The sequence below is a fragment of the Colletotrichum siamense genome (assembly GCF_013390195.1).
Source record: "Colletotrichum siamense strain Cg363 chromosome Unknown KSG_Cg363_contig06, whole genome shotgun sequence".
Classification (NCBI taxonomy): domain Eukaryota; kingdom Fungi; phylum Ascomycota; class Sordariomycetes; order Glomerellales; family Glomerellaceae; genus Colletotrichum; species Colletotrichum siamense.
The window spans coordinates 26,916-53,695 of record NW_023501019.1 but is presented as its reverse complement, the minus strand read 5'-3'; the positions used below and the strand labels follow the sequence as shown (position 1 = coordinate 53,695).

The following is a 26,780-nucleotide window of genomic DNA, read 5'->3' as shown; positions in this document are numbered from 1 at the left end:
TTGGTAGTCACCGGATAAATGTTAGCGTAACATATCCGAGAAGCTTGATTGACTTTACATCCGCCTCCGTACTTCGGTGTAGCTACTGCCGAACGAGGGGTAGCACCCCCACAGCTACTCGTCGTCCGACTGGGGACCCGTAAGTTCAAGACGAGCACCGCGAATGGGATTCACTGTGACAACCTCAGAGTAGTGTGGTTCAAGCGAACAATTCACTCGTCGATCATGCATTCCGGAAGGTCCGGAATATGCATGGGCACGCATCCGGGTTTAGGGCATACGCTCACAAACAGAGAAACACAGTACATGCCGAGAAAACAGCGGAAAATTAACTGAGGAATGGCCCCGAGTCATAGATTCTCAAGTGACGAATAGATGATGTGTATTTCCTCAGAGTCCTAGCCCCAGTGGACGGTGGAAGACCGACTTATGTCTTCAGGCCGGGAGATTGGCGTTCCTGTATATGAACTGTGCAATACGCGCGTTGAACTCGTGTTCTCTCTCCCAAAGCGGTATATGGCCGCATTCATCCCACACAAAATACTCCGGCCCGTCTCCAAAGCCTGTCTTGAACAGATCAAAGTGAGGAAATGTGATAGTCTCGTCCGCCGTGCCGTGCATGACCATGATCCGTGATCGGCCTACCAAATCGCCCATTTTAGCCAAATCTTCTGAGCTTTTGAAATGCCATCCGGCGGCTACCGCTTGAAGGAGAACCCCTTTTCTGCGCGATACGTCTGTTTCGTCTTCCCGCTCCGCAAGCTCTTCTGCGACGAAACGATCGTGATTATTTGGAAAACTGATATTCGCATCGAGAGACCCGGTGTCCACGGATCTAAGAAACTTGTCGCTGAAGATTCTGCGTGCTTTATTGTCCAGCTCTGTATCCAATCCAGATGGGAGAAACATGAAGACGCGCTGCATAGTGTGGTCCAGAAGAGGTGTGGTTCGAACCAGTCTCGGCGCTGATGAGATCAAGATGAGTGACTGGACTCGCTGCGGTATTAAAAGGGCTAGCTCCTGCGCAATCATGCCGCCGAGACTGATGCCAGCAATATTGATGTCCTGGGGGTAGCTTGGTGAATCCGAGTCGAGCCACCCAATTTGCTTCATCAGCTCCAGCACATCTCTTGCCATCTCTGCAGTACTATATCTGCAGTTAGGCTTGCCTGATTTTCCGACTCCGCGATTGTCGAATACCAAGCAGCTGTACCGGTCACCGTGATCATGACCAAAGAAACGCGTCTGCCGTTTCCACATATTCCTCGTCGCCCCAAGACCCATAATCCACACGATTTTCAGAGGCCCATTGCCATGGACCTCATACCAGAGTGGAAATGGACCGCCAGCCCGATTGTCTGCCACGCTGACAAGCCCCGATTCGGCAGATTTGAGGTTCCACTTTGTCGTTCCAAACGCAGGGTGCTGCAACACATCTGCCGCTGACAGATTGACAGGGCGTTCGGTCATCTCGGAACGATCTCCCTGAGCCGCCTGACGATTAGCGGAAAAGGGGAGAAGGCTCGTAATTTGCTGTAGGCAGCTTGTCGCCATGAAGTCTGAGGATGTACCGTTCTTACAGTACTGTAATTGGAAAATGTTTTGGAAGAATTAGATAGATTCTTTCTTTCAGCGAGATCGCAACATTTGGGTAATGCTGCTGAGATATCAATGCCGCACGGGGCGCGTTTCACGTTTCAAGCCGGCCGAGGCAGGGAACCTTTCTTCCTTCTTTAAAGCTTACTTTCTTTCCATTATGCGCCTATCAATAAACAAAAGTCAATTCATCGCTCTGTGGGTCAACACATGTAGTCTCGTCGAATAACCCGGTGCACCTCTAGAGTTGTATTCTCGGATGTCCTGGATGTGGCGAACGACACCCAAATGTCCACTCCGAAGCCATGTTCAGCAATGCATTCTCACAGAACCACTAGCGAGGGACTTTCGCAGTGAGAGGTTGGCAGGTGACTGGGTTCACGATCCTTTCGTCTGGCTTCAGGTGTTCTTATTCGCTGATTAGTGACTGGCCAGTAATGTCACACTGAGCTGACAATAATCACGTGTGGAGGCCTTCGATCAACTTCCCCGCTTCGCAATTATCCGTAAAACTCCATTTCAACCCGGGTGGTCCTTTGAAGGAGACATGTATCCCAGAAAGCGGGAGGCAATCGATTATGAACCAAGAAGACGCGATGGACAGCATCTGCACCAGTTGTCACTGTCACAAAACCTTTCCATGGGCCAACTGCAAGTTGCCTTTCCCACAAGGCTACGGGGTTGAGCCGCTCGAGAAATGGTTTGCCAGTGCTTTGGCCGGTGGCTGCTCTTTGTGTCAGCTTGGAACAGCAGTCGCGAAGGACGCGATAAGCAAGTTCGGCTATGATGATGCATTCGCACTGTCGTCCATGTTCGACAACGAAATCGATAGTGTCATCCGGTTGACACTGACGCTGAACTGTGGTAGTGATGAGAATATGACGAACCAAGTCCGCATGGTTATTCTCGCACGAGACGGGAGTGTCATAGGTCAGTCTCTATCTGTAAATTACTTTTGTTTCTTCGCAGCCAGAAGCTTTTCTTGGCCGCACTCCTGTGCAATAACTGACGTGGTTGACCAAAAGCTAAGATGACATCAAGACAGCGATGGTTACCACCTAGAACCATACAACCCCATTTTGAACACCAACGCAACGAAAGACTGCATTGAACAAGCGCAGGAGTGGATGAAAAGCTGCTCTTCATCGCACTCTACGTGTCACATAAGACAGAAACCTCTACCAACGAGAATCGTTGATGTGAGCGTTGACCCGCCCCGACTACAAATTACCAACAACGAGCTTGGCAATTTTGTTGCTTTGAGCCATTGCTGGGGCTTCTCCATCGATGGCGCCGGTCCTCCAATGACGAGGCGTAACAGCATTGGAACACATGTCCGAGCCATCGATCAAGTCACTCTTCCACGCAACTTCAAAGACGCCATTGCCGTGACTTTGGCATTGGGCTTCACGTATATCTGGATCGACTCTCTTTGCATCGTGCAGGATGATGGAGAGGATTGGGCGAAAGAGGCTGCCAGCATGAAGAGTGTTTACGAAAATGCCGCTCTCGTTCTAGCAACCAGTTCGTCCGACAACGTCTCAAGAGGGATATTGCGGGAAAGGTCACCGTACAAAGAGGGTAAGCTGTCGTTTGACACGTGTGGCGTTCCTGGTTCAGGGGCAATCACATACAGGGTGATCCCTAACCATGCTGGATGGGAACCTGTGGTGCAGGGTCCCATAGATTCCCGTGCTTGGTGCTTCCAGGAAAGATTGATGGCTAGGAGATATCTCTCTTTTGGCTCACATGAGATGCTATGGGAGTGTCTCGATGGCTCTCGTTGCGAATGTGGTTACAAATCGATTTACTACAACGTGGCCTCTGGACGCATCCAACATAACACTCAATCATACAACATCGAAACTCTCATCAAGGAAGGCCGGGAGGAGATGGCGTTCGACAGCTTCTCACTATATGCTGTCTGGGCACGCATCATCAGGATTTACTCACGTCGGCAACTTACGCATCAATCTGATAAGTTGGTCGCGATAACGGCCGTCGCAGATCGCTTCCGAGAGGAGCTCGAAGATCAATATCTTTGGGGCTTGTGGAGACGAGATTTTCTGTCTTCTCTCTGCTGGTTTGCTCTCCAGCCAGGCGATATCAGTGCACCCAATATGCCTTCGTGGACTTGGGCTTCTATCTCTGCGCGGATATCCATGTACTTTGAAGCTCACGACAAGGACACAGTGGCAATGGCTGAAGTTCTGAAATATCCCGAACCTTTGGAGAGTCAAGAGCCCAATGATGTGGCAACGCCGACCATAGTTCTTCGTGGACCCATGGTCGAGGCTATTGTGTCCATTGAAGATTCTGGGCTCGCTACGCTGGATGTCCTGAGTGCAGGACATACGGAACCTTTGCCAGCAAAGTTGGCGACATCGGATCTGTGGCTCGATGTTCCACTCGAGACTGGAACAATTTCTTGTGATCACGAGACAACGACTAGCCAGAGAGCTCTCGATGGTGTCCAGAGACCAGGAACGTTCCCAGTTTATCTCATGTCTATTTTTCACCGGCAAGGGAAACTCTCCCCATTCCTCATTCTCGGTCGCTCCCAGACCAGCGCGAACCATTTTCGCCGTCTGGGGTTTGGACGGGTCCGCGATCCTGAGGGATCTGAGACCGGATTCTCTAGCAAATGGACGGTTGCCCAGGCCATAATTATGTAAATTTTCGATGGGAAATCGCGGAGAGCCTGGGGTTGTTGTTCACCTTCTGGACAATGAAACATCCCAGTCGTGGTCTCATTCTCACTTTTGGCGCATCTCAGGCACAGTATACGTTCAGGAACATGTCGCGTATTAATACAAAAAGGCTATTGTCAATTCCCTTCTTAACTAATACACAAGCCGAACACCCATGTCCCTAGAACCACAAACTTGAACTTGTCGTAGGCTACCCAAGTCTAGTTTACCACTGCTAACAGGAATCCATCAGTGATAATCCTTCCCCTGTGCTCGGTGTGAGCCGTAGATACCATTGGCACGAGCGTTGCCCTGACGCGAGCATCCTTCCCGACCTGAGTAAGGAGTGATTGCTTGCCGTCCTCTGTCGCGCCGCTGTCCAAAGCATTCCAGACAACATTATCGACATAGATGCACCCTTTGGGTCTGGTTAACTTGACTGCCCAGTCAAAATACTTCTCCTGTTCACCCCAAGAAGCATCAACAAATACCATGTCAAACTTGCGCCCCTCCTCTGCAAGCCTTGGCAAAACATCCAATGCAGCGCCGAGTATGATCTCGGCGTCGAGACCATCCAGATTCTGGAGGGCGACGTCTCGGTGCTTCGGGTTGATCTCAATACTTGTGACCTTTGCACCAGTCTCTGCAAGCCAGATGGTTGAATAGCCTCCCAGGGTGCCAATCTCAAGGACGGTTTTTGCGCCCAGAAGCTGGCACTGAATAGCAAGAAATTGCCCCTGTAGGGGGGCAACCTCGATGGATGGAAGTCCGTTCTGCTCAGAGTTGATGATTGCTTGGTCAAGTCGACGGTTAGGCTGCAGAAGTGTGCCTCGGGCTAGAGTCTCGATGGCCTTGATGGCTGTTACGGTGTCTCTCTCTGCGGTCGTCATAGTGAGCGTGCGGGCGAGGTATCCCTAAGTAGATTGGCTGTCTTGATTGAGGATGTGGAATTCGTTTGGAAATTTCCCACCCCCTCAGAACTTAAATAGACGGCTAGTTGAAGTGTGCAAAGTCGGATTACGAGTTCTCTGCTGTGCCACCGGATGCCTGGCTCGGGCATACGAGCAAGGAGATAAGACGCGGTACCTCTCAAGATGGTCGGAACTTCGGAAATAGAAACTGTTGTGAAGAAACAAGTGATTACTATCATTGGTGGTTCAGGCTGGTTGATCATACTTGCCGCGTGTCTGACGGCCGGCGCGGAGCAAATGTAGTGTCCATCGCCGAAACCTGGTCTTAGCAGTCTAATGATCTTTGGCTGGAGTGAGTAAGCGGAAAGCATAGTAGCCATTTCTATGTAGGTATTTTTGAGTTTTAACAGCATTGACCTTGATAACACAAAAGGTATCATGGATGCCTCAAGCTCTCTAAGGTGAGCGTTGCCAAGTGTATCGGCGATGGTGGGGCCGAGTCCGATTGCGACCGCGAGCTTGGCAGCCGAATTTGCTGCCGTGTGCGACAGGAGTGCGGGCGACTTCCGAGTGGCGGACTCTTGAGAGTGGAAAGAAGGATACATACCACCTATGAGTTTCGACAATGCTTTGACGAGAAAGGCAAGCGGATGAACGGGGCGGTATGGGTAGGTAGGCCTGAGCTAACAGCCGAAGACCTCTCTGTACAGAGTAAGATGGCTCTGGCGCCTGTTGGCGCCGCAATATCGACTTTTTGTGGGATTCCTTGGGTACTAGGTACTTTCATGTGAAAGTCAACACGGCCGTACTTACCCAGACTGTTTTCCATCTAGATTGCATCTCTGACAGTGTGCTGAGGGGGGCAGCTTTTGTTGATATATGTATGTTAGGTTTTGAGACAGGCCATTCAACGACGGAATCGTCGTGAGCTCGAGATCGATAGCGTTTCCCCTCCTCCCCCTGGCCTGAGAGATTGGGGTTGTGCCGGTCGCCGACTTTCGGGCGACGACCGAATTTCCTTTTGCGGTACCCGGGCACTAACAGCCAAAAAGCGACGGTTTGTACGTATGCGTGACATCCTCGGAAGACATCCACAGTACCATTGCAGGCCAATCGGAACATCCGAAAAGAAGTGCCGTATGGTACCGTGCGTGAATATTCAAGCGTGTTGGCGCGAGTCGTGTTTGCTGTCTGAGCGCTTGCCGAACCCGCTCTGCCGCGCTGTGGGCTCATCCGGCGGAGCATTCCACACTTGTAGACGCAATGGACGCAGGACAACTCGCCAGGGGGGGCTCAACGGCAAGTCGCCGCAAAGGATCGACTTCGAGAACAACACCAGTTGCTAGCCAGCGTAACGGGTCAAAAGGCATCAGCGAATTCTATCCGCTGGCCTGCGCGCATTGAGATGTCTCAATGTGACATATAAGCCGTCAGGGCGGGGTGGTGTCGCATTCCACTTGCGCCAAAGTTGCTACAAACCTTTCTGACTGTGATTTGCAATGCGCAAGATACTTCAGGAAACGTCACTGGTTGTTTTCCTGTGATTAGAATCCAAGTTTGAGGATGGCACGGCCCAGAACCATTACCAGACACAAAAAAAAAACGTCGCGCAGATCATTGGAGGTGGTTGGCAACGAATTAGTATTCAATGCTGACCTGTCAGCTGGAATGGTATTTTGAGTTCCCTGAAGATTGTACACATTATTCGAAAAGAAAGCCCATTTTAATCGTCAGTACCCTCGTTACCGCCAAGCTCGTGATATCCTATACCATGCTGTTTCCGCCGCGCTTCTTCTCAACTTCCATACCAAACTCCCGCTGGACCCGAATTGCACCAAGTCCTCCTTTGTTGACAATCTGCTTCTGACTGTGGTCGTCGGGCAAGCTCTCACTACTGTTGCCATCCATGTCCCTTCCGTATACCCTCGTCTCGACGCCGGAGCGGCTTGCGTTCGCAGTCCCTTTCTTAGTCGGATCCCTTTCGCCGAGTTCCAAATAGCTGTTCTTGACCGCGCCAGATGCAGCGGGATCCTTGGAGGATTTATTCTTCGAGCCAGTAAAGGATGTCAGGCGAGACAAGGCGCGTTCGAGAAGTGGACGACAAGCAGGAAGGTTCGCGACAAGCATGCCGATGCCGACTTCGGCCTGTGCCCAGGCAAGGATGATACTGAGACCCTGGAGGAACTTCGTCGAGTCGTTCAAAAGGAGAAGGTATTTGAGTCGGACGATGGGTGCGATGGAAGCACTAACTGCTGTCAGCGAATAACTTGAGGATCCGGGGTTAAACATAGGGGACGCACAAGAAGCCAAGACCGAGCAGGCCAATGACGGAAGCCTTGATTCGGTTCGCCATCTGGAGTCTCCAAATGAGGGCGAATGGGAGAATGGCGAAGATCCAGTCGGTTGAAATTGAGACAGCTGCAACAAGGAACGAGAGGGCGGTTTGTATTTCACGAGGTTGGCATGTTCCTTGCATAAGCGGGAACCAATTTTTCCTGCAATGGTCAGTAACGCATCCAACAGGCTCCATGGGCTTTGGAACTTACTCAACCGGGCTACACTGGAAGAAAAGATACATCCCAGTGCCACCAGTGCAGACTGTAACAAGTGCTAAACACGTATAGATGACAATTTGAACCCAGCGCTGCCCGTTCGCGATACGGAGAAGAGTGAAACCGATAGACCATTTCAAGGTAACGAGGGTAAAACACCAGAACTCTTGAAACACATAAAACCACTGCGCAACACATCAGCAACCTAGCAATAAAATGGAAGCCATCTTCATGATTTACGAAGTAAGAGTTGGCCTGCTGTTCTGGTGTCAAGGTTGAGTCGAGCTGACCAACGCCACTCCAGGCCATGCCGATCAAGCCGACTTGAGATACCGTCCAAACCGGCTTCAAATTGTCAGTCAAAACCTTGCTGGAATCTGCCTGATGGAACATACAATGGTAGCTACCATGGCCCAATCGTCGGGTCCCCACGCCTTTCTCTGTGTCCGGATCATAAATCGCAGCGCCATACTGATGATGTCGAACGGCAGCGGCACCAGGACCGCTGCGGCCATGTCCTTCGAGGTTGCGGCGCCCATGGTGTCTGGATTGACGGACTTGCGATCACTGAAGAACCGGCTTCGTGCTCCACGCGTTGGTTTGTCGAAGGGGATGAAAGGGCCACAAAATAGCGAACAGACGAGCAACGACCTACCGACCCAGAAAACTTATAAGAGAACGAGATACCAAACAATAGCCAGCATTTGCCAATTACTTAATAGCGTCTCGGTTCTTTTTTTAAGAGACGAACCTGCACAAAGTATCCACAAACCCCAGCCCCGAGACCTCTGCCGCCTAGTGTGGCACTGTGGCAAGGAAGGCCTCGAAGTCTGAAGGAAGCGAGCATGGAAGACTCTTCAAACCCCTTGCCCAGCTCAGACTCTCTAATTTCGACGGCATCCCATCGGGACTTTCTTTTATTAACCTGCCAACCAATCAAGACATTTGCCCATCCCTCGACCATGGATGGCTGGTTTCTTTCGACAGGGAACGTCTGTCCTCCCCTTCCAGTCTCACGTGAGTTCATACGCATGTGTCCGTCATTCTTGCATGTCGCATGGCACAAGGAACATGACGATACTCTCGGCTTTCACCACGATTCTACTTGTCGAATTTCGTGTGGTCTCCGTCAGAAGATTCGTGGCAGATGGTCTACTTTTCGAACTTCCGTGCCGTTCGTCTGTGCGATCACGATCTTAGCGGCAGCTTGGTTTGGGAGTCTAGCGGTTCCTGTCGATGCTACGCGAGATCGGTTGGTTGTGAACATACCAGCTCCTTTCATCCGTCTGGTGTCGCATTTATCCCACTGTCCCGAAACGTCTAGCCTCCATCTAAGGGAGATCGATACTGTATTTGGCAGATCCTCTTCCGAGGATCGGGGAGCTCTTTAGCGGATTCCGGCGGTGTCAACCTGCCTAGCGACTTGGCTTGACCCATGATGGTGGATCCAGCTCTCCAACACGGTTTGCTGGAGTGTCAGTCGGTTACTTGGCCGACCCACGCAGCCGGGCTGCCTTGCTCACAGTATGCAACTGCGGTTGTTGATACTCGTGGAGTCGCGTATTTCAGCTGTGTCCGTAAACCCATAATTACCCCTCTGTGAATGGAGATGGGGGCCACTTTGATGAGAGATTTGTAAACTTGCATTGACGCTTGGTCTCCTGGAAGTAGGAGGTGTTTGCCAACGATCAAGACGAGATATGATAAAGAAGAGATTTGCATTCTGCATACTTTTCTTCCCCGTATGGAGTTGCTTCATGACCTTTGTGGTTTTGCCCAGCGACTGGTGAAGTTCGCGAGGTTTCATCGGTAGTTTGTAGACATTGAGATCGGCAGGCGCCTTTGTCGGTTGACGTGGCTGCGTGGAGACTTTAGGTTGTTCTTCCTGCCATTATCCTTGTCTAGACTGCTCTCTGGAATCCACCACACCATGCGGCCCGTCGGCATTGATCTGTGCACCAAGTGGATAGAGACGCACTAGAGACAGGAGAGAGACAACTGTCACGGAGGAGAATATAAAATGCGTTCTCTATCACGTGGGGGAGGAGATAATATCCTCCGCGTCTCCCCGCCGTCACCCAAGGTTAATCATCTTTCATCTTGAAACTGAATCGCAAAAATGGCTCCTCCTTTCAGGGTTTTCGAGGGCAAGCTTGCCATTGTCACTGGTGCTTCTCGCAGTAAGTGAAATTAAGGTTCTGACGTTGGCCATGGGTCGCCGTGGCTAAACACGTTTTTATGGCATCACAATCAGCTAACTCGTCTTGAAGGCTTCGGCGCCGTTCTTGCCGAGCACTTTGCTAGCAGAGGTGCTAATGTTGTCCTCAACTATGCCACTGAGGGTTCCACGCCCAAGGCCCAGGCACTGGCCAAGGACTTCGAGACCAAATACAACGTGAAGGCACTTCCTGTTCAAGCCGACCTCAGCAAGGCCGACGCTCCTCAGCAGCTTGTTGATGCAGCAAAGGCGCACTTCACCGATGCGTCTGGTCGCTTCCAAATCGACATCATCGTCAACAACGCTGCCACTGTCAACGCCCAGGGTATCGACCAGCTGGACATCGACCTCTTCCAGCAGACTTTCGACTTGAACTGCAGAGCCCCCGCGCTGCTGATTAAGGCTGCATTCCCCTACCTCCCCACTGACCGCTCTGGTCGCATCGTCAACATTTCCAGCGCCACTACTACCTGGGGTGTCTGGTGGCAGACGTCCTACGCTGGCACCAAGGGTGCTATTGAGGCCATGACCCGTGTGTGGGCTCGGGAGCTTGCGGAGAGAGCTACCGTAAACGCTGTCGCCCCTGGTCCCATGGACACGGGTTTGTATTCTGGTCTGCCCGACGAGCCTCGCGAGGCTCTCCGCCCGTTGAACAACTTGACCCCTCTTGCGAAGGCTCGCCCTGGCGTCGACAGCCAGGAAGTCCTCGACTTGGCCCAGAGCATCGGCGGTCGCCCTGGTTATCTTGAGGAAGTTGCCGGCGTTGTTGGCGTCTGCTGCCTGCCTGAGAGCGGATGGATGACAGGTAACCTGGTTGGTGCTAGTGGAGGTGGTGCTTTCGTTCGATAAATGCGATGTATGAGATATGATATAGCATAGCGATATTTGCAGTGAGGATGCCAATTTTGAGCCCAGGTGTGACAATGCACTGGTTAGGGGGGGCTAAGCATGAATTTCAGCATAGACTGGCACGAAGATAATTCGTCGCAATGACATTACAACATGGCCCGTCTACTCTCCTTCACTCCGAGTACATCTGATCCGTCATCTTCCTCAAATGTTGACCATATGCTGTTTTTGGAGAACCATGGATTTTTTCAAAACCAGAAGCAGCGTGAAAGGGCGCAGGTCCGGAGAAAATGTCGGTGAAGCAATCATGGCAGTGCAGCATATTAGTCTGCAACCACCTGTTGGAACCGGGGTCTGGGGAGAATCACCATTACAGTGGAGTGCCAGCCCCTTGTCGAGTTGCCTCGCATGTCTGTTTGCACCAGAGCCATGTTCATAGTGCCGGGAGAGCTGTTAAACTTTGCAAGGGTTTACAGCCCCCGCGGCCCCCGTGTAGCATAGGTAGTTTTAGGGCCGTCGGCTAACACCCAACGGGAAAAGATTCTCTTGAAGACCATGAAGGAGGGATTTTCGTCCATCAGCCCCCACGATTGTCTTAATGAAGCCAAGTGATGCTACGAATAGGCGAGCGAATGTCAGCTCACATCGGTTATGTGCCCGCATCAGAATGCAATTCGGGTTTGTGTATTCGTACTTGGCCCCTGTTTGGTATGCTTCGATCAGTCTCCGACGACGTCTTAGGCACCAATTGCCAGAGTTCTCTTCCTGCGGCGGCAAGCGAGGCGAAGGATTTGGATCACCGCCCACGCCAAGCTCCAGCTCCCCAGTAACGTCTGTGCAGCCTTGAGATCACCTGATCTTAGCCATGTCGTCGGCTGTGGGACACCTCGCAACTGGCCTCCCGAGGAATGAAAGCTTGATACAATAGCTAGGGCAGCAATGCTACGCCGTAGATTGGGCTCCGTGAATGGGAAAGACTCCTATGATTAAATCCCTTGCCATGCTATTCACGAGTTAGCATCCAATTGCATGAAACGAATTGATGCCCTGCCTAGTGGCTATGGATGATGTTGCCCTTCGCCAGTGTCCATAGCTTTGTGGCCTAAATATCTTCGTTGCAGGGTGTAAAAACGCCTTTCCCAGTCTTAACGCTTTTACCACTCCCGCTACACGTAAGAACAGAACGGAAACTTGAATTCCAAGAGCACTTGTGGAAGCCTCTAACATCAAAAGCACATCCCGACGTAATTGAACGGATGTATCACTTGAAAAAAAAGGTTAAGCAGCAGATAAGTCGCACTTTGCACCTGCGCTCAGCAGTACTGGAAGGACAAAATCTTATTATAATATAACTCGAACAGAAGTGAATGCTTGCCGTCAACTAAGGTGCTGATAATTCAAATGCCTAAGCCCAGTGAAATATTTCATGTTCAACTTTACACCTACAAACGACGACCGCTTCGTCAATTTACATGTCCGCCTCTTCGTGATCAAAACCTAACATCAGCAACTTCCCTATGTAGTTCACGTCAACCAGAAGATATTTTCTAAGAAGACACTTTCCAGCCGGTAATCTGAGAGCTGAGGGTCCAGTTTAGTGAGGAATTAGCACGTGTAAACCATTCTATTGGCATGGAAGGAGGCAGGACTGGACTGCATAACATATTCAGTAAGTGGTACTCTTGAAGTGTTTTCAGCTTCTTACGTCTAGTATAGGGCTTGTCTTTTGACATTCTATGGTGTTATCAAACGACAGCAAGGCCCATATCGACACATAATAAAACGTTAGGATGATTAAAATTTCCAACTATGTATATGGAAACTATTTTTGCAAAAGTATTTGCGTGATGGCAAGAAAAGGATAGTCTTCTTTGTAGACTCTTTCTTCTCTTCTTAGTTTTCTTTCGCAGTTTGCCGCCTGGAAATGCTCCTTTTTGAATGCTGTGTGACTCTGACGGGGATATATGAAGATTCCAGGTGTGCACACAGTAGTAAGCATGCGCACCTTGGGTCTTCCAGTCTAGTTCTTGTGTCTTACCTATAATGAGAAGTACAAACCCACGGGAAGATTGACAGCCTAACTTGCATTTGGCCGTAGACATGAAAGTATGCGTAGAGGGGTGGGAATGTCAATGCTAGTGGCTAGTCCTGCTTCAGCAGTGGTTTGCATACTTCGACGTGATTTCGTTATCCTATGATCATACATATGAATATTCCGTCGCATTTAATTATTATAGCCCACGATAAATACTACTGCTGCTGTAGCTCCATGTTGATGTCACAAATAGTTCGAAAAGACTGAAAGCAATAAGTGTTTATACGTCCCCCTTGGTTTGGAAAAATAGATCGTAACCAGATAATGCTGTGTCGATCACACCCAACACACCAAAAGACTTGCTGATACCCTGAAATGGACAGTCTGGAGGGGAGCTACGTCAGCCGCACCAATGGTCACGGTTAAATCATACCTCTCACTAAGCTTCTGTCAAAATTCCTGCCAGAATATCAACTGAACGGAGACAGGATGATCCGCCTCAGATTTTCCGGCGCCGGTTTGCCGACCAACCGATATTGTCCGTCTCGATAAAGGGTCTTCAACGTGGCCGATGCGTCTTTATCCATTTGCCCCGCCTGCAGTCTGGATGCTCGCATGAACGGACCCGTCCACAGTTTAGACTAAAAGCACGTGGCGTATGACAGTCTCCATGTCCTTTCATCCAGCGATGTCGAAAATCGATTCCTCAATTTCTATTTTCAATTTCCCCGTCTGTGTGTTACGATCTTGCCGCTCAAAGTTGACGGGGCGCGGGCTACGGCCCAGTTCCCCAAGTCAACATATCACCAAGCCGAGCCGCTCCATGTGTGCGTAGCAAACATCGCGTCTTTCAGCACAGCAGTAAGGGACGATGCCATTGCTCGGGAATGCCCATGCTCGAAAAGTCCGATCAGATCTGTTCTGGAAGGCTTTCTCCGGAAGACCACCGAGCTTATGTGCTTATGCGCATCCGACCAACGTTCGCGGTTACATGATCGACTGGTAAAGCTTCTAGAAGCTTGAGTCTTCGGTGTTATGGAAGATACGTTCCCGCGAGCCAGACGCGGTTAGTTGGGCGTTCGCGCGCGAGGCCCACCACACCACCCACAGCCGAATTTCCGACTGTCATGCAAGGACCCTCTGCTGCTCGCTGGCCCACAAGTGCATGCAAGAACTTTTGACGAGGCCCATAGTAGAGCTCGTCCTCGATTGCTGTGGCAGTGGACTGATGAACCACACCGGGCGAGAGAGAGCATACGATTCTCCCAGTCTCACTCAGCAGACTCGCAGACAGAGACTAGGCGACGCCGAAGGTAGCATTTTAATGACCTGTGCGGCATGCTACAGCGCCCGACAATGTTCCTTTGACAGTCCATGACGTCGTGTCCTCGAATCATGTCCTCGACAATTCGGATAACGAAGATGCTAAGCATGCGGCTTACCACCCGTAGCTTGGCGATGGACTTTCAAGCATTGCCAATCTTCGCCAAGACGGGAAGGTCGCAGCCCTTGGAATTGACGATACATAATCTCGGGTGCGACTGCTACGTAGTAATTGGACAGCCTCAACCGCTCCTGCACCAAACCTACCGCCGCCCGTTGGTCTGCATCTCGTGGCGTTTGCGGAGTAACGTGGTGAAAAGTCCCCCAAACCCCGGATTCAGTATCTTCGCCCTTTCGACCTCGGCACCAGATGCATTGACTAATGTTGGAAAATGCGCGTAGTCCAATCAGAGAGTGCAATCCAAGGCCGCCTTATTCCCCTTAACCTCGCTTGGCGCCACCCGTTTCGGCCCTTTTGCCAAGCAGTCCACTAAATTCCTCGTAAACCACCCGATGTGTCCGTTATTACCACACAAAAGGATCGGCTCACTCGGCCGAGTGGAGTCCGGCACCTGTGTCGGTGTTCGGTTTGTGGCGCGTCTTCGCAAAAGTTCCTGGGGCGAGCATCCAAGTCGGGCAAAACTTTTCGCAGGCGGAACAAGATATCGCCTCGAAGACGTCGGAGTCGCCCGAGGGTAAGGGCATTATTAGTGATTAGTGTAGATACTAATGAGTCTCCATCCTCCCCACTGGCCAAAAGCTGCTCTTGGATCTCTTCTGGAAATTTTCTTCTTGTCTTCTTCCTCACACCGAGTCACCTCTGGTTCACCTCATGCTTCGGGTCTAACCTTTCGAATTGCGTAAAAATGGCCCAGAACCACGAGGATACCGTGGCCGAGTACGTAACATTGCGCATATCGTCGGCTCTCTGACGCAGTACTGACTGTTTCTGTGCAGGCTCCACGAGACGTTCGGCGAGCGTGTGGCGCACGATATCGAGAAGAAGGAGCCCGTGTCTGAGAAGGATGCCGAGTCTGGCCCAACTCCTGACGGAGCCGAGCCCAACGAGTACGAGAGGGGCACTTTGCGCCGTGTTGGAGAAAGCCTCCCCGCCTCCGCATTCCTGATCGCCGTTGTTGAGCTCACGGAGCGCTTCACCTACTATGGTGCGCAGGGTCTTTTCCAGAACTACATCAGCAATGACGCCAATGGAGTCGATGGCCCGAAGGGTCTCGGAATGGGTCACCAGGCTGCGACAGGACTGAACCTGTTCTTCCAGTGGTTTTGCTACGGTATGTGGAATACTCATACGAATTCATGAGCAAAGAAGAAGTATTAACAAAGACGTCTAGTCACTCCTATTCTCGGAGCCATCATTGCTGACCAGTACTTGGGTAAGTACAAGACCATTCTGGTCTTTTGCGCCTTTTACTGGGTTGGTCTTGTCATTCTCTGGACGACATCGCTCCCAGTCGCCATGGCTAATGGCGCTGGCAAACCCGGTTACATCGTTGCAATTATTGTCATCGGTCTGGGCACCGGCGGTATCAAGTCGAACATCGCGCCCTTGATTGCCGATCAGTACCAACGTCGTGTCATGGCTGTCAAGACGGAGAAGACCGGCGAGCGAGTCATTATCGATCCAGCCGTCACGTACCAGCGCATTTACATGATCTTCTACTGGTGTATCAACCTCGGATCGCTTTCTTTGATGGCAACGCCCTTCATGGAGAAATACAAGGGATTTTGGACAGCATACCTGATGTGCTTTTGTGTCTTCAACGTCGGCATCGCTACTCTGGTGCTGCGTCGCAAGACTTACGTCAACCGCCCGCCTCAAGGATCTGTCATCACTGATGCCTTCAAGGCTCTCGGCTTGATGATTGCCTCGCGCAACATGGATGCCGCGAAACCATCATGGCGTGCAGCTAATGGCAAGGACAAGCCCGTCCCATGGAATGATCATTTTGTCGACGAGCTCAAGAGAGCACTCAGAGCTTGCAAGGTCTTTGTCTTCTACCCCATCTTCTGGGTCTGCTACGGCCAGTTCTCGACCAACTTCGTCACTCAAGCCGGGCAGATGGAGGGCCATGGGATGCCGAACGACTTCATGCAAAACTTCGACCCCATCTCCATTTTGGTCTTCACCCCAATTCTCGACAAAGTCGTCTATCCGCTCCTGCGCAAGGCTGGCATTGAGCTGAAGCCCATTATGCGTATCACGATTGGCTTTTGGCTCGGTGCTCTCTGCCTCGCATATGCAGCCATTGTCCAACATCTTATTTACAAGGCCGGCCCGTGCTACGAAGCTCCGGGTGCCTGTCCCGAAGGATTGAGCAATGGCGCTTCTCTGCCTAACCATGTTCATATCGCCGTCCAGACCCCGGCGTATGTGTTCATTGGGTTGTCTGAAATCTTCATTTCGGTTACCGGTCTCGAGTATGCCTACACCAAAGCGCCGCCCAACATGAAATCTTTCGTTCAGAGCATCTATCTGTTCACCAATGCTTTCGGCTCCGCCATCTCCGAGGCCCTGGTGTCCGTCGCGGTTGACCCCAAGTTTTTGTGGATGTACACGGGAGTTGCTTGCTTCTCTTTCGTTATTGGATTTGTATTCTACTTCACTTTCCGCCACTACGACGCCGAGGAGGACAAAATGTATGATCTGGACCGCGATCAGCCAATTCTGACACACGACGGTGTCAAGCAGACCGAGACAGACGAGTAGATGACGCGGGCATCGGCTTCATATGAGTTTTCAAGGATACTTGTGGGTTCAGGTTGTATATGATGTTGATCACGACATAGTTCAGATGTATGATAGTTACGACGCCCTTGAGAAGGCTACATAAATAGAATACCCCCTTAATCAGTGAAACGCAGCTTTCGTAGAGGGCAGCTTCGAAAGCTTTTTTCGTTTCTGAACTGGAAAATCCACGGCCACGCCTGTCATGACTGACATGAGTGGTATTCTCAGCTTCTCGCTCCCATCCATATTCACTACCACTAGCAAAATCACGCCTAGCGGTACATGCATGCCAAGCAGACTTATTCAAGGCCGAGGTCATCTTGATGGACTTTGAATATGATTATGCAAACTGCTCAAGTCTGACTTCGTCTGGTCCGATATGTTAATTTGATTCTTTAGTAGACCGACCCTTTTCTCTGACAGAATTCGCGCAGTCTCATTCTTCCGTTGCCAAGAGGATCTGGCCCTCCATGACGGTATATTGACCATCGATGATGCAAGCAGATATGTTCCGCAGCGAGTCTGAATAAATCTATCAAAATCATGCATGTAAAATTTCTTCATCTATTCCGATGTGACGTCACGCTTAAACTGATACCACTGCTTCCTTAGCTGTGTAAGGCCTTAAGCACTCATCCCAGAAAGTGTACGTCTCAGGTTGCACAACCTCCCTAACAGCGACATAGTCGTGGCCAATGTGATTTACGCAAATGTTGCTCTATAGGATGCCACACCTTTGCAGGGAATCAGCTAGGGACTTGACAGCTTCGACAAGTCTTGTGTCATCAGAGCCTACAAGCAAGCGGATATGTAATGGTGCAGATTGAATAGCTTGAGACTTTTCTTTCAGCAGGTGAATTGGGGGACTCAGGTTGTAGTACTTCTGATCACCTTGTAAAGTGTCCCACACACGCTCCCTTGGCTCCTCGGCAAGAGACCTCAAAACGGCAGGACCAATTGCAGGCACGCCTCTAAACTGCTCGGGGAACTTGAATGCTAGATGCAGAGCACCATATCCTCCCATGGAGAAGCCTTAAACCCCCCTTTTGTCGTTTGTGTGAAATGTAGCACCAACATGCGGGAGCAAATCGTTCATCAAGACATCCTCTATGGGGTATTTTCGGTCCAGAGAGTTGATTTACCAGCCCACTGGAAGAGCCTGAGGCATGATCAAAATATTTTGTGTCATGCGGCCGGCTCTCATGGCCTCCTTGTACAACCATGCAGCTCCGAATCCTTCGCTCGCCCTTCTCATTCCCCCATGCAGCCAGAAGAGAGCAGGATAGGTGGTAATTCTGTTGATGGGATGGCCATAGTCATCAGGCAACATGTGACAGTAGCTACCCTGGAGTCCGGTTCCACGACAAATGGTATCGAACAGTCCGTAAGCGATGCCCTGTGGAATTTGAATTTCGGGTCGAATCCCTCCGAGTCCTCGCCCCAGACGACCCGATAGAAGTGATGCAGTCGCAGCGGCGTCAGAACGAATGCGCCACGCTCCAGAGTGTACCCGCTCGGGATGACTGCGTCGCCCTCGTCGTGAACGTGCCGGCCCAGAGTGAAAGTGACGTAGAAGCGGAGAACCTCGTACCACGTGGCCTGCAGAAGCGGGACTCATCGAAAACGCGGCAGAGGTCGATCTCCTCGTCGCTTTTCTCCACGAAGCTCTCGGCCTCCATGTGGATGGAGGTGGCGAGATGGCCGTCGCCCTCGAGGAGGTGATTGAGCATCCAGGTCACGGCGGCGGTGAGATTGGGGCCTAGACCGGAGATTAGGAGGAGCTGGTGGTCGTTCCACCTGTTTGGCCCGGCGCCGTGAGATTCGCAGAGGTTCCTGAGACGGCGGAGGAAGTCGGTGGTATCGTCGGGTTCTGTCTGGCTTCCTGGGCCCACACCTTAGAGGCGTCCGCGGACGAACTCGCGAGTGATGAGCGCCTTCTTGTCGATCATGAATAGAAAGGGATTATTCAAGACTGATATATTGCAGAGGAACACGCTGTGGGGTAGGAAGTTGTTAGACAAAGAACTTTATGTTTCCCTCCAGGATTCACTTAATCTTACCGCAGGTGGGCAATGAAGTCAGTTTCGCTAAATGGGACGGTATTTACTCCTCAGAACAACTTCCCAATGCAACTAGTAATGCAGTTGAACACCCAGTCAACTTCCCTCCTCCACACTTTTTACTGCGACCTGCTATTAGCAGGCTACAGCGCACTACACTAGAACCTTAACGCACATAAAACATACTATTAACACCCTTAATCACTTATTATAATAGCTTTATAGCTACGTGTAAGTACTATAAGTGCCTAACTTAGGCTTAAATTATTAGTTTAGAACCTTTCCCCTCCTCTTACCTCTACTAAGCTATTATATCTATACTCCTAAGCACCTACTATAGTAGAATTATTACCTCTTAATAGCTTTAAAAAAATAGAACATATAATAATTACTACTAAAGTATAAAAGTTATTCTATCTATTTAATACTTATTAATAAACTTATTAAATAATTATAGTATATTTAAACTAGTTAATAAAAACCTATAGGGGATAACTATAGAAAGTATTTAGTAGTATTATATAGAAATTTATTACTTATATTTAGTAAATAGTTATTTTTAAGCTCTCTTAAAGTAATATAGCTATAAAAACTTCTCTTTAAAGCTAAAATAATATTATATCTCCTTCTAAAATACTCTTTATTAAATAAAATATAGTAACTAGCTTAGTTTAATTATATAGTATTTAGAAGCTTTATACCTTACTAAAACTTATTATAAACTACTATCTACTTTTATAAGCTTTTAAAATCTCAGTATAAACTTATAAAGCTTTATTATATACTTTCTAAAATAGAATTACTAAAGCTTTAAATATCTTATTAGTAGATATTATTTATATTTTATATACTATCTTAAGCTATATTATTATTTTATATTTTACTTCTATAAAGAAAGCTTTTCTTAAATAAGTAAAAGAGATTTATAAAACTATAAGTACTTAATTTTTTAATCTCTCTTAGAAATAGTATAAATACTTTATTAACTATATACTTATAGAAATCTCTAAGTATTTAAATAACTTTACTATTATAGTTACTAAAAAAATAGTTAAAATTAATATTTATAAATATATAGAGCTATACTTAGTATAAACCTACTTAATATAAAAAAGTATAAACCTTATTACTTAAACTTAATCTTAGATTATTATACTATTTTAACCTTATAAAAGCACTAAATAGCGCTTTTTCTATAAATCTACTTATATTTACTTCTTATTAGAGAAGAAATAGGTACTTATATTTTATTTTAATAAGTACTAAAAGTATTATATTAGTTATTTCTATATTAGATCTTACTATTATAGCTAGTATAGTTAAACTAATTATATTAGTATTAATATAGCTTTAACCTACCTAAATAACCCTAAATACTTAAATTATTATAACGCTTTCTCTATAAACTATAGTAACTATATTATTTACTTTATTCTAAAAGATAGTATTTAAGTTATACCTTTAAAGTGCTAATTATAAAAAGTTTAATAAGCTACTTATAGTATATTATTTATACTTAAGCTTAATAATTCTTTTTATAACCTACTTTTAAGTATTCCTACTTCCCTAGCTTAGCTTAAAATAGCTTAATTAATAATTATTACTAATAATATAATACTATCTAACTATAAAATAGCTAATACTACTTAAATTATTATAGAGGATAACTTCTTTATTTTAAACTTATTTTTAGAAAATTTTAAGCTTAAAGATACTAAAACTAAAATACTAAATATACCTCTTACCTCTTAATCTTATTAGAAATAAGCTTATATTATTAAGTTTAGTAGTATTACTTATACTATAATTTATTAGAAGGATATAAAATAAGAAGCTTTTAAAGAAAGCCTAAAAAATAGTAGCTTATTATAGCTTAACCTCTTTAAACCTTAAAAACTTATAACTTTATAAGCTTCTACTTCTTACCCTCTTTATAGCTCTATTTATAGTACTACTTTATACTCTAAGGAATTAGGTTATTATAATAATATATAGTAAATCCCCCCCTTTAAGGATAATATCTCACTTTAAGTAAACTTAAAGATACTACGCTAGAGGTTTATATATTATATAGTATAATATTAAGTATAAAAACTCTATAAATTATATATTACTATAAAGCTATACTAAGAAGCATATTAATATAGTCTTAATATAAGAACTTTATACTAATAAAAAAAAAGGAAAACTATTCTTTATAAACTACCTTTTCTATAAAATATTCTACTTTATTAATACTTAAGAATATTATAACTTAAATACTATTTCTTAAGTAATTATATATATTAGGAAAAACTTAAAAGCTATTTAGACTTAGCTTTATAAAACTTATAACTTTATTTAAGTATAAATTTAAAGTATAACTATTCTAAATATATATAAGCTTAATATAGTAAATAATAATATTATTATTTATATTTTTTAGTACTCTATCCCTTCTTACTTCTTTATTAGTAGTAATTAGAATACTATAGACCTCTCTTAAGCTTTTAGTATGAGAATTATTAATAATAGCTTAAAAATTAAAACTTAAGTAAATTAGAATAGTTTTTCCCTTCTAAATAAGCTTAGAGTATTAATATATAATACTAGCTATACTATAGATCTATCTTAATCTAATATTTTACTTACCTTAATAAAAATAAATTTTATTTTTCACTTTAGGGTAGATTATAAAGCTATTCTAACTTATATCCCTATCTTTTTAGCTTTAAAACTAAGCTTTCTAGCTTAAATATAAATACTAAATAGTAAACTTAAGCGATTTACTACTTTTTATAAATAAAACCCTCTTTTTATTATTACTATTAGTAACGCTAGCCTATCACAGCGTTAATTAAGCTAGGCGCACCTTACGTAATCAGTAATTATATAAGGCACTAGCCTCTATAATTAACACTATAATTGCAGCTACTACCTCTAACGCAGTTAACCTCATACACACTACTACTAATATAGTTAATATAATATAATATTTACTACCTATAATGCCCTACTAGCTAGCTAGTCCTATAAGACTAATACTAATTAGTAGTTAACTTTATAGTTACTACTATATAATATATTAATTAACTATAGATTAATAAGGCTTTAGAAGAGGTAGTCTTATTAATATTTATTTAGATCTATTCTGCTTAGAAACGCTTAATTAATTAACTTATACTACTAAAGTAGTTATAACTTCGAAAAGATAGCCTATTTCGCTTAAGCTACTTTAAACTTACCCTCCTCTAATCTCTAAGAAGAGTATATTAATATTAACGTTACTAGCGCTAATAAGATTAAGTAATATCTCCTTATAGTATTAATAATAGTAGGATCGTAATAATAACCCTTATAGCCTCTAATCTTATACTTAATAGAAGTAGTTATAATATAACTTAAGAGATAGTCTGTTTCACTTAGAATGCTCTTAGTAACTACTCCTACTTCCTACTTAAAAAGCGTCTACTATACGCCTAACCCTTAACGTTAATATTAACCTATTAACTTACTCTTAACTACTTTACTCAGCCTCCTACCCCTTATAAGCAGAGTTTTCACGCTAAATAAGTAAATAAGAGATTACCCTGCTTTTAATAGCTTTTAACTACCTTCTTCTTCACTAAGTTAATATTAATAGTAAATAGCTACTTTAAGCTTATTTAATAATAACTACTTATATATATAGCGTATAGTATATCCTACTATAAGATTTTCCTATTATTTAACTACTAAATGCTAACTACTAACTATTAGCTATAAGAGAATTTTTTACTATCTTTTACCCTTAATAACCTACGCTCCTTCTATAATACTATTATATAGCTTTTTTACTTCTTCTATAATACTACTATATTATCTCTTTATCTTTAGAACTCTACTACTTTATTAATAATATTACTTATTAAACCTACCTACCCTCTTATTAATACTTATCCTTAGTACTCTTTTCTATATAGTTAACTAACTTTTAGTCTATTATAGAGATCCTTCTTAACTTTTATACCTCTATTTTTAACTACTATTAAGCTATATTAAGTTAAGTAAGAGTAATAAAGTAGTAAATTATCTACTAAATAAATAAGCCTTAGCTACTATAATACCTAGTAAGCTCTTTATAATTATAGTATAGTAATCCTTACTTATAATTTAACTTAGTACTTTGCTCTATTAGGAATATTAATACCTACCTCTTTATACTTTTAATAACCTATATAACTTCTTAAATAACTATTATTAAGTCTCTTTAATTATATCTAAATTATCTACTATAGCTCCTCTAGGAAACTTTCTAAGTAACCCTCTAGCTCCCCTAGCCCCTCTAGTACTTCTAGCTAATAACTACTTTATCTCTATCCTTATTAGAGTTTATAGTATAATTAACTATAGTATTTAGAGTAAGCTTAGCGATATTAATATAAAATTAAATATTACTACTTAAGGTTAAGTAGCTTTATACTTCTTATTTAATATAGAGTATTACTAACTTAATAACCTTACTAATTTTGCTCTTTAAGGTTAAGCTTTTACTAATTTTAAAGATATATTAGAATCTACTTTTAACTACTATAATAAGGCTACTATAAAGGAATTTAGGGACTTCCTTATTACTAATAAGGTCTATATTATATAAGATAGTAAATCTATTACTTTTAACGTCTATACTACCCTTTATTAAGATTTTTACTATTAGTCTAATAAGGATATTAATAATAAGATAGCTAAGTTTCCCTCTCTTAAGAAAGCTATTAAGAATACTAACTTCTTTAATAATATTAAGAGTATTAAACTAAAGCTACTAGTATTTTTTAGTTATACCTCTTTATATATAGCTCTATCTTTTAGACTAATTTAATATAGATTAAGCTTTATTAAAACCTACTAGTTAACTACTTTTACCTATCTAAGAAGCCTTAATATTAACTTTAATAAAGGTAATACACTTAACTTTACTATACTTAATTAGCTATCCCCTTATTAACTTATAGATCTTATAAAGTTATATAATAATAGTATATAATTTAGAGGTAATATATATAATATCTTTAACTTTAAGCTTCTAATCTTTAAGAACTCTTATATTAAAGCTAATATTAATTAGTTTTAAACCTTAAGTGCTTTCTCTATTATACTTAAGGGTAAAGTACTTAATTACTATTATAATAAGCTTTATAGTAATAATATACCTATTAACCTCACTAGATTAGTTATTAAAATTAAAGCTTACTTTAAGACTAAAAAGTCCTATTAAGTATATCTCTCTAAATAGTATAATACTACTTTTAACTATATAATCCTTAAGAACCTTAATAAAACTAAAATAGAGTACTTTAAAATAGTTTTTAATAAGCTTATTACTATTTAATATACCCTCTCTACTATCTATTATTCTAATAATACCCTCTATAACTAAGTTTTTAATACTTACTAAAGTATACCTAAGTATAACTATACTCTTATAAGCCCTATTAAGGATTATAAGAGTATTACTAACTAGCTTAAATTATCTATTAGTATTATAATATAAAGCTAAGCTTATAAGCACTTTATAATAAATCTAGCTTTAGTTAATAATTAATACTAAACTAATTACTAATATAATAGCTATAGCTATAGCTCTTAATTTAGCTATTATCTATATACACCTTATAGTTAATATTACCCTCAACTTATACTTCTTAAATCTAAAAAGAAGTGCTATATTTATAGTAAAATAAGCTGCTAATTAATAAAGTACTTTACTAAAGATTATTATAAGGCTTTTAACTACTTTAAATAAATATATATTAATAAAAACACTTCTACCTCTACTTTTAATTACTTTTTAGTATAGTATAAAGGTATTAAAGGTATTAATAACCTTCTTATTAATAGCTATAATAAGGATATATTAAACTACTTTAGCACTCTTAATATTAATAACTCTAACGCTAAAGATAGCTAATATAGATTAAAGGGCTTAGATAATAAAAATTAATAATTTCTCACTCTTTGCTTTACTAATATTACTTTTAATAGCTTTAAAGTTACTAGTATATTAGGTAATAACACTACCTTCTACGCTATTATTAAGTAAGATTAATATATTATAGTTAAGCTTAGAGAATATACTTTATAGTTCTCTCTTAAAGGAAGGTATAAGTTAATAATCTTCTAAGGTATTTTATTTAACACTAATACCTCTAAATATTTAATAGTAAGCTAACCCTAAATCCTCACACTTTAATAATTAATACTAAACCTTAAAGTTAATACTATAAAAGTAGCTACTATTAGATTTAGCCTTAATAACTCTATCTACTTACTAAGATCTATTAAAGTCTTTATACTACTTAGTCTTATTACCTTCTATATTATACTAATAAATATATCCTTTTTATACTACCTTTATAATATAGATAAGATAGAAGTTATATTTAATAACCTTAATAATATTATAAAGTAGAAAAACCTTAAAGTTCTAGTTATCTATAAATAGAGGTATCTTTAGATATTTCTCTAATAGGAATAGTTAATTACTTACTACTACCTTAGTGAGGTTAAACTTTAATAACTCTATTACTATTTTAGCTACCTATTAATTATTAGACTTTAATATATCCTTACTAAAGCTAAATATAAGGTTAATAAAAACCTTCTTACCTATCTAACTAAAATCTACTAATATTATTAACTTTATACTAATTAACCTAAAAAGTTTAAATTTACTTTTTATAATAACTATAAGTTTAACTATAAGATCTTTATAGATATTATATATCTTAATAGTAATAGACTAATACTCTATATTATTAATAATACTACTAGCTTTAATATAGCTTATTTCCTTAAAGATCTATTAGCTTAATATACTTAGGAAGTTCTATATATATACTAGATTAATATATACTAAGGCCCTCTAGATTTTATTACTATAGATACTAATACTAACTTCTATAGCTATAAATTTAAGTATACTGCTTATACCTTAATAATCACTATTAAAGAAGTCCTTATTAAAGCTTACTATAGTATTAATAAGGTTAAATATTACTATACTACTTTATACTATACCTATAATATTATCTATACTAAAGACCTTTCTATCCCTTATAAATAAGCCTTATAAATAACTATTAAGATTATTAATAATACTACTAAGCTTAATAGTTTAATCCTAACCTTACTTATCTTTAGCGCTTACTCTTAAGTAACTAAAGATTTAGCGCTATCTCTAGGTATTACTAAGCGATAGAAAGCTATATAAAAGGCTACTAATAAACTCTACTATATATATACTAAGTGCTAAGTCTCTAATACCTTTACCCTCTATAATAGCTTAAATATATTATTAATACTAGCCTTCCTACTATAGTTAGATATTCTTATATAGCGTGAGAATAAAGGTTAGGCTAGCTTATATAAGCTTCTCTCTATTAATAGGGAGGATTATATACTTAACTTACTTTATAAGCTAAAAACATTTTAATTAACTTATATTAAGCTCTTTTATAATAACTTAGATAAAGATATTATTAATACTAACTCTCTACTAAACACCCCTAAAGTACTAATAATATTAATAAAAGAAGACTAAAAAGGATTATTAATACTAGTATTATTATTATTATATTAATATAGTAAGCCTTATAAGGGAGAAGAACGCTTAAGATTACCCTTAAGTAAGCTATACTAAAGTTTATAAAGATAGATACTTATAGTAAAGATAGTTAATATTAACTCTACCCCTAGCGTTAACTTTATATTAAAGGTTAGTAATATTAACACTACTGCTATATTCTTTACTACTAATAAAGTCTTTATAACTAATAAGGA

The 26,780-nt window shown here is 42.8% G+C and overlaps 6 protein-coding genes across 6 annotated transcripts; 3 read left to right on the top strand and 3 right to left on the bottom strand.

The window, feature by feature from the left end:
- Nucleotides 1-2,192: 2,192 nt before the first annotated feature.
- CGCS363_v009034 (uncharacterized protein) lies at nucleotides 2,193-4,271 on the top strand (the record flags this gene model as incomplete). The annotated part of the gene is made up of 2 exons (XM_036640883.1): nucleotides 2,193-2,526; nucleotides 2,638-4,271. 2 exons carry the CDS (start codon nucleotides 2,193-2,195, stop codon nucleotides 4,269-4,271), a joined length of 1,968 nt encoding a protein of 655 aa, XP_036492861.1.
- Nucleotides 4,272-4,507: 236 nt separating this feature from the next.
- Nucleotides 4,508-5,176, bottom strand: imqG (O-methyltransferase imqG; the record flags this gene model as incomplete). The annotated part of the gene is made up of 1 exon (XM_036640882.1): nucleotides 4,508-5,176. The coding sequence occupies one exon, from the start codon at nucleotides 5,174-5,176 to the stop codon at nucleotides 4,508-4,510; it is 669 nt and encodes a 222-aa protein (XP_036493425.1).
- A 1,785-nt stretch (nucleotides 5,177-6,961) lies between these two features.
- CGCS363_v009032 (uncharacterized protein) lies at nucleotides 6,962-8,288 on the bottom strand (the record flags this gene model as incomplete). Its single annotated transcript, XM_036640881.1, has 5 exons — nucleotides 6,962-7,442; nucleotides 7,498-7,692; nucleotides 7,744-7,934; nucleotides 7,990-8,094; nucleotides 8,145-8,288. 5 exons carry the CDS (start codon nucleotides 8,286-8,288, stop codon nucleotides 6,962-6,964), a joined length of 1,116 nt encoding a protein of 371 aa, XP_036492938.1.
- A 1,580-nt stretch (nucleotides 8,289-9,868) lies between these two features.
- Nucleotides 9,869-10,816, top strand: lxr4-2 (L-xylo-3-hexulose reductase; the record flags this gene model as incomplete). Its single annotated transcript, XM_036640880.1, has 2 exons — nucleotides 9,869-9,929; nucleotides 10,020-10,816. 2 exons carry the CDS (start codon nucleotides 9,869-9,871, stop codon nucleotides 10,814-10,816), a joined length of 858 nt encoding a protein of 285 aa, XP_036492937.1.
- A 4,224-nt stretch (nucleotides 10,817-15,040) lies between these two features.
- Nucleotides 15,041-16,902, top strand: PTR2-1 (Peptide transporter PTR2; the record flags this gene model as incomplete). The annotated part of the gene is made up of 3 exons (XM_036640879.1): nucleotides 15,041-15,072; nucleotides 15,132-15,466; nucleotides 15,527-16,902. 3 exons carry the CDS (start codon nucleotides 15,041-15,043, stop codon nucleotides 16,900-16,902), a joined length of 1,743 nt encoding a protein of 580 aa, XP_036492936.1.
- Nucleotides 16,903-18,401: 1,499 nt separating this feature from the next.
- CGCS363_v009029 (uncharacterized protein) lies at nucleotides 18,402-18,872 on the bottom strand (the record flags this gene model as incomplete). The annotated part of the gene is made up of 2 exons (XM_036640878.1): nucleotides 18,402-18,756; nucleotides 18,841-18,872. The coding sequence occupies 2 exons, from the start codon at nucleotides 18,870-18,872 to the stop codon at nucleotides 18,402-18,404; spliced, it is 387 nt and encodes a 128-aa protein (XP_036493535.1).
- Nucleotides 18,873-26,780: the final 7,908 nt, after the last annotated feature.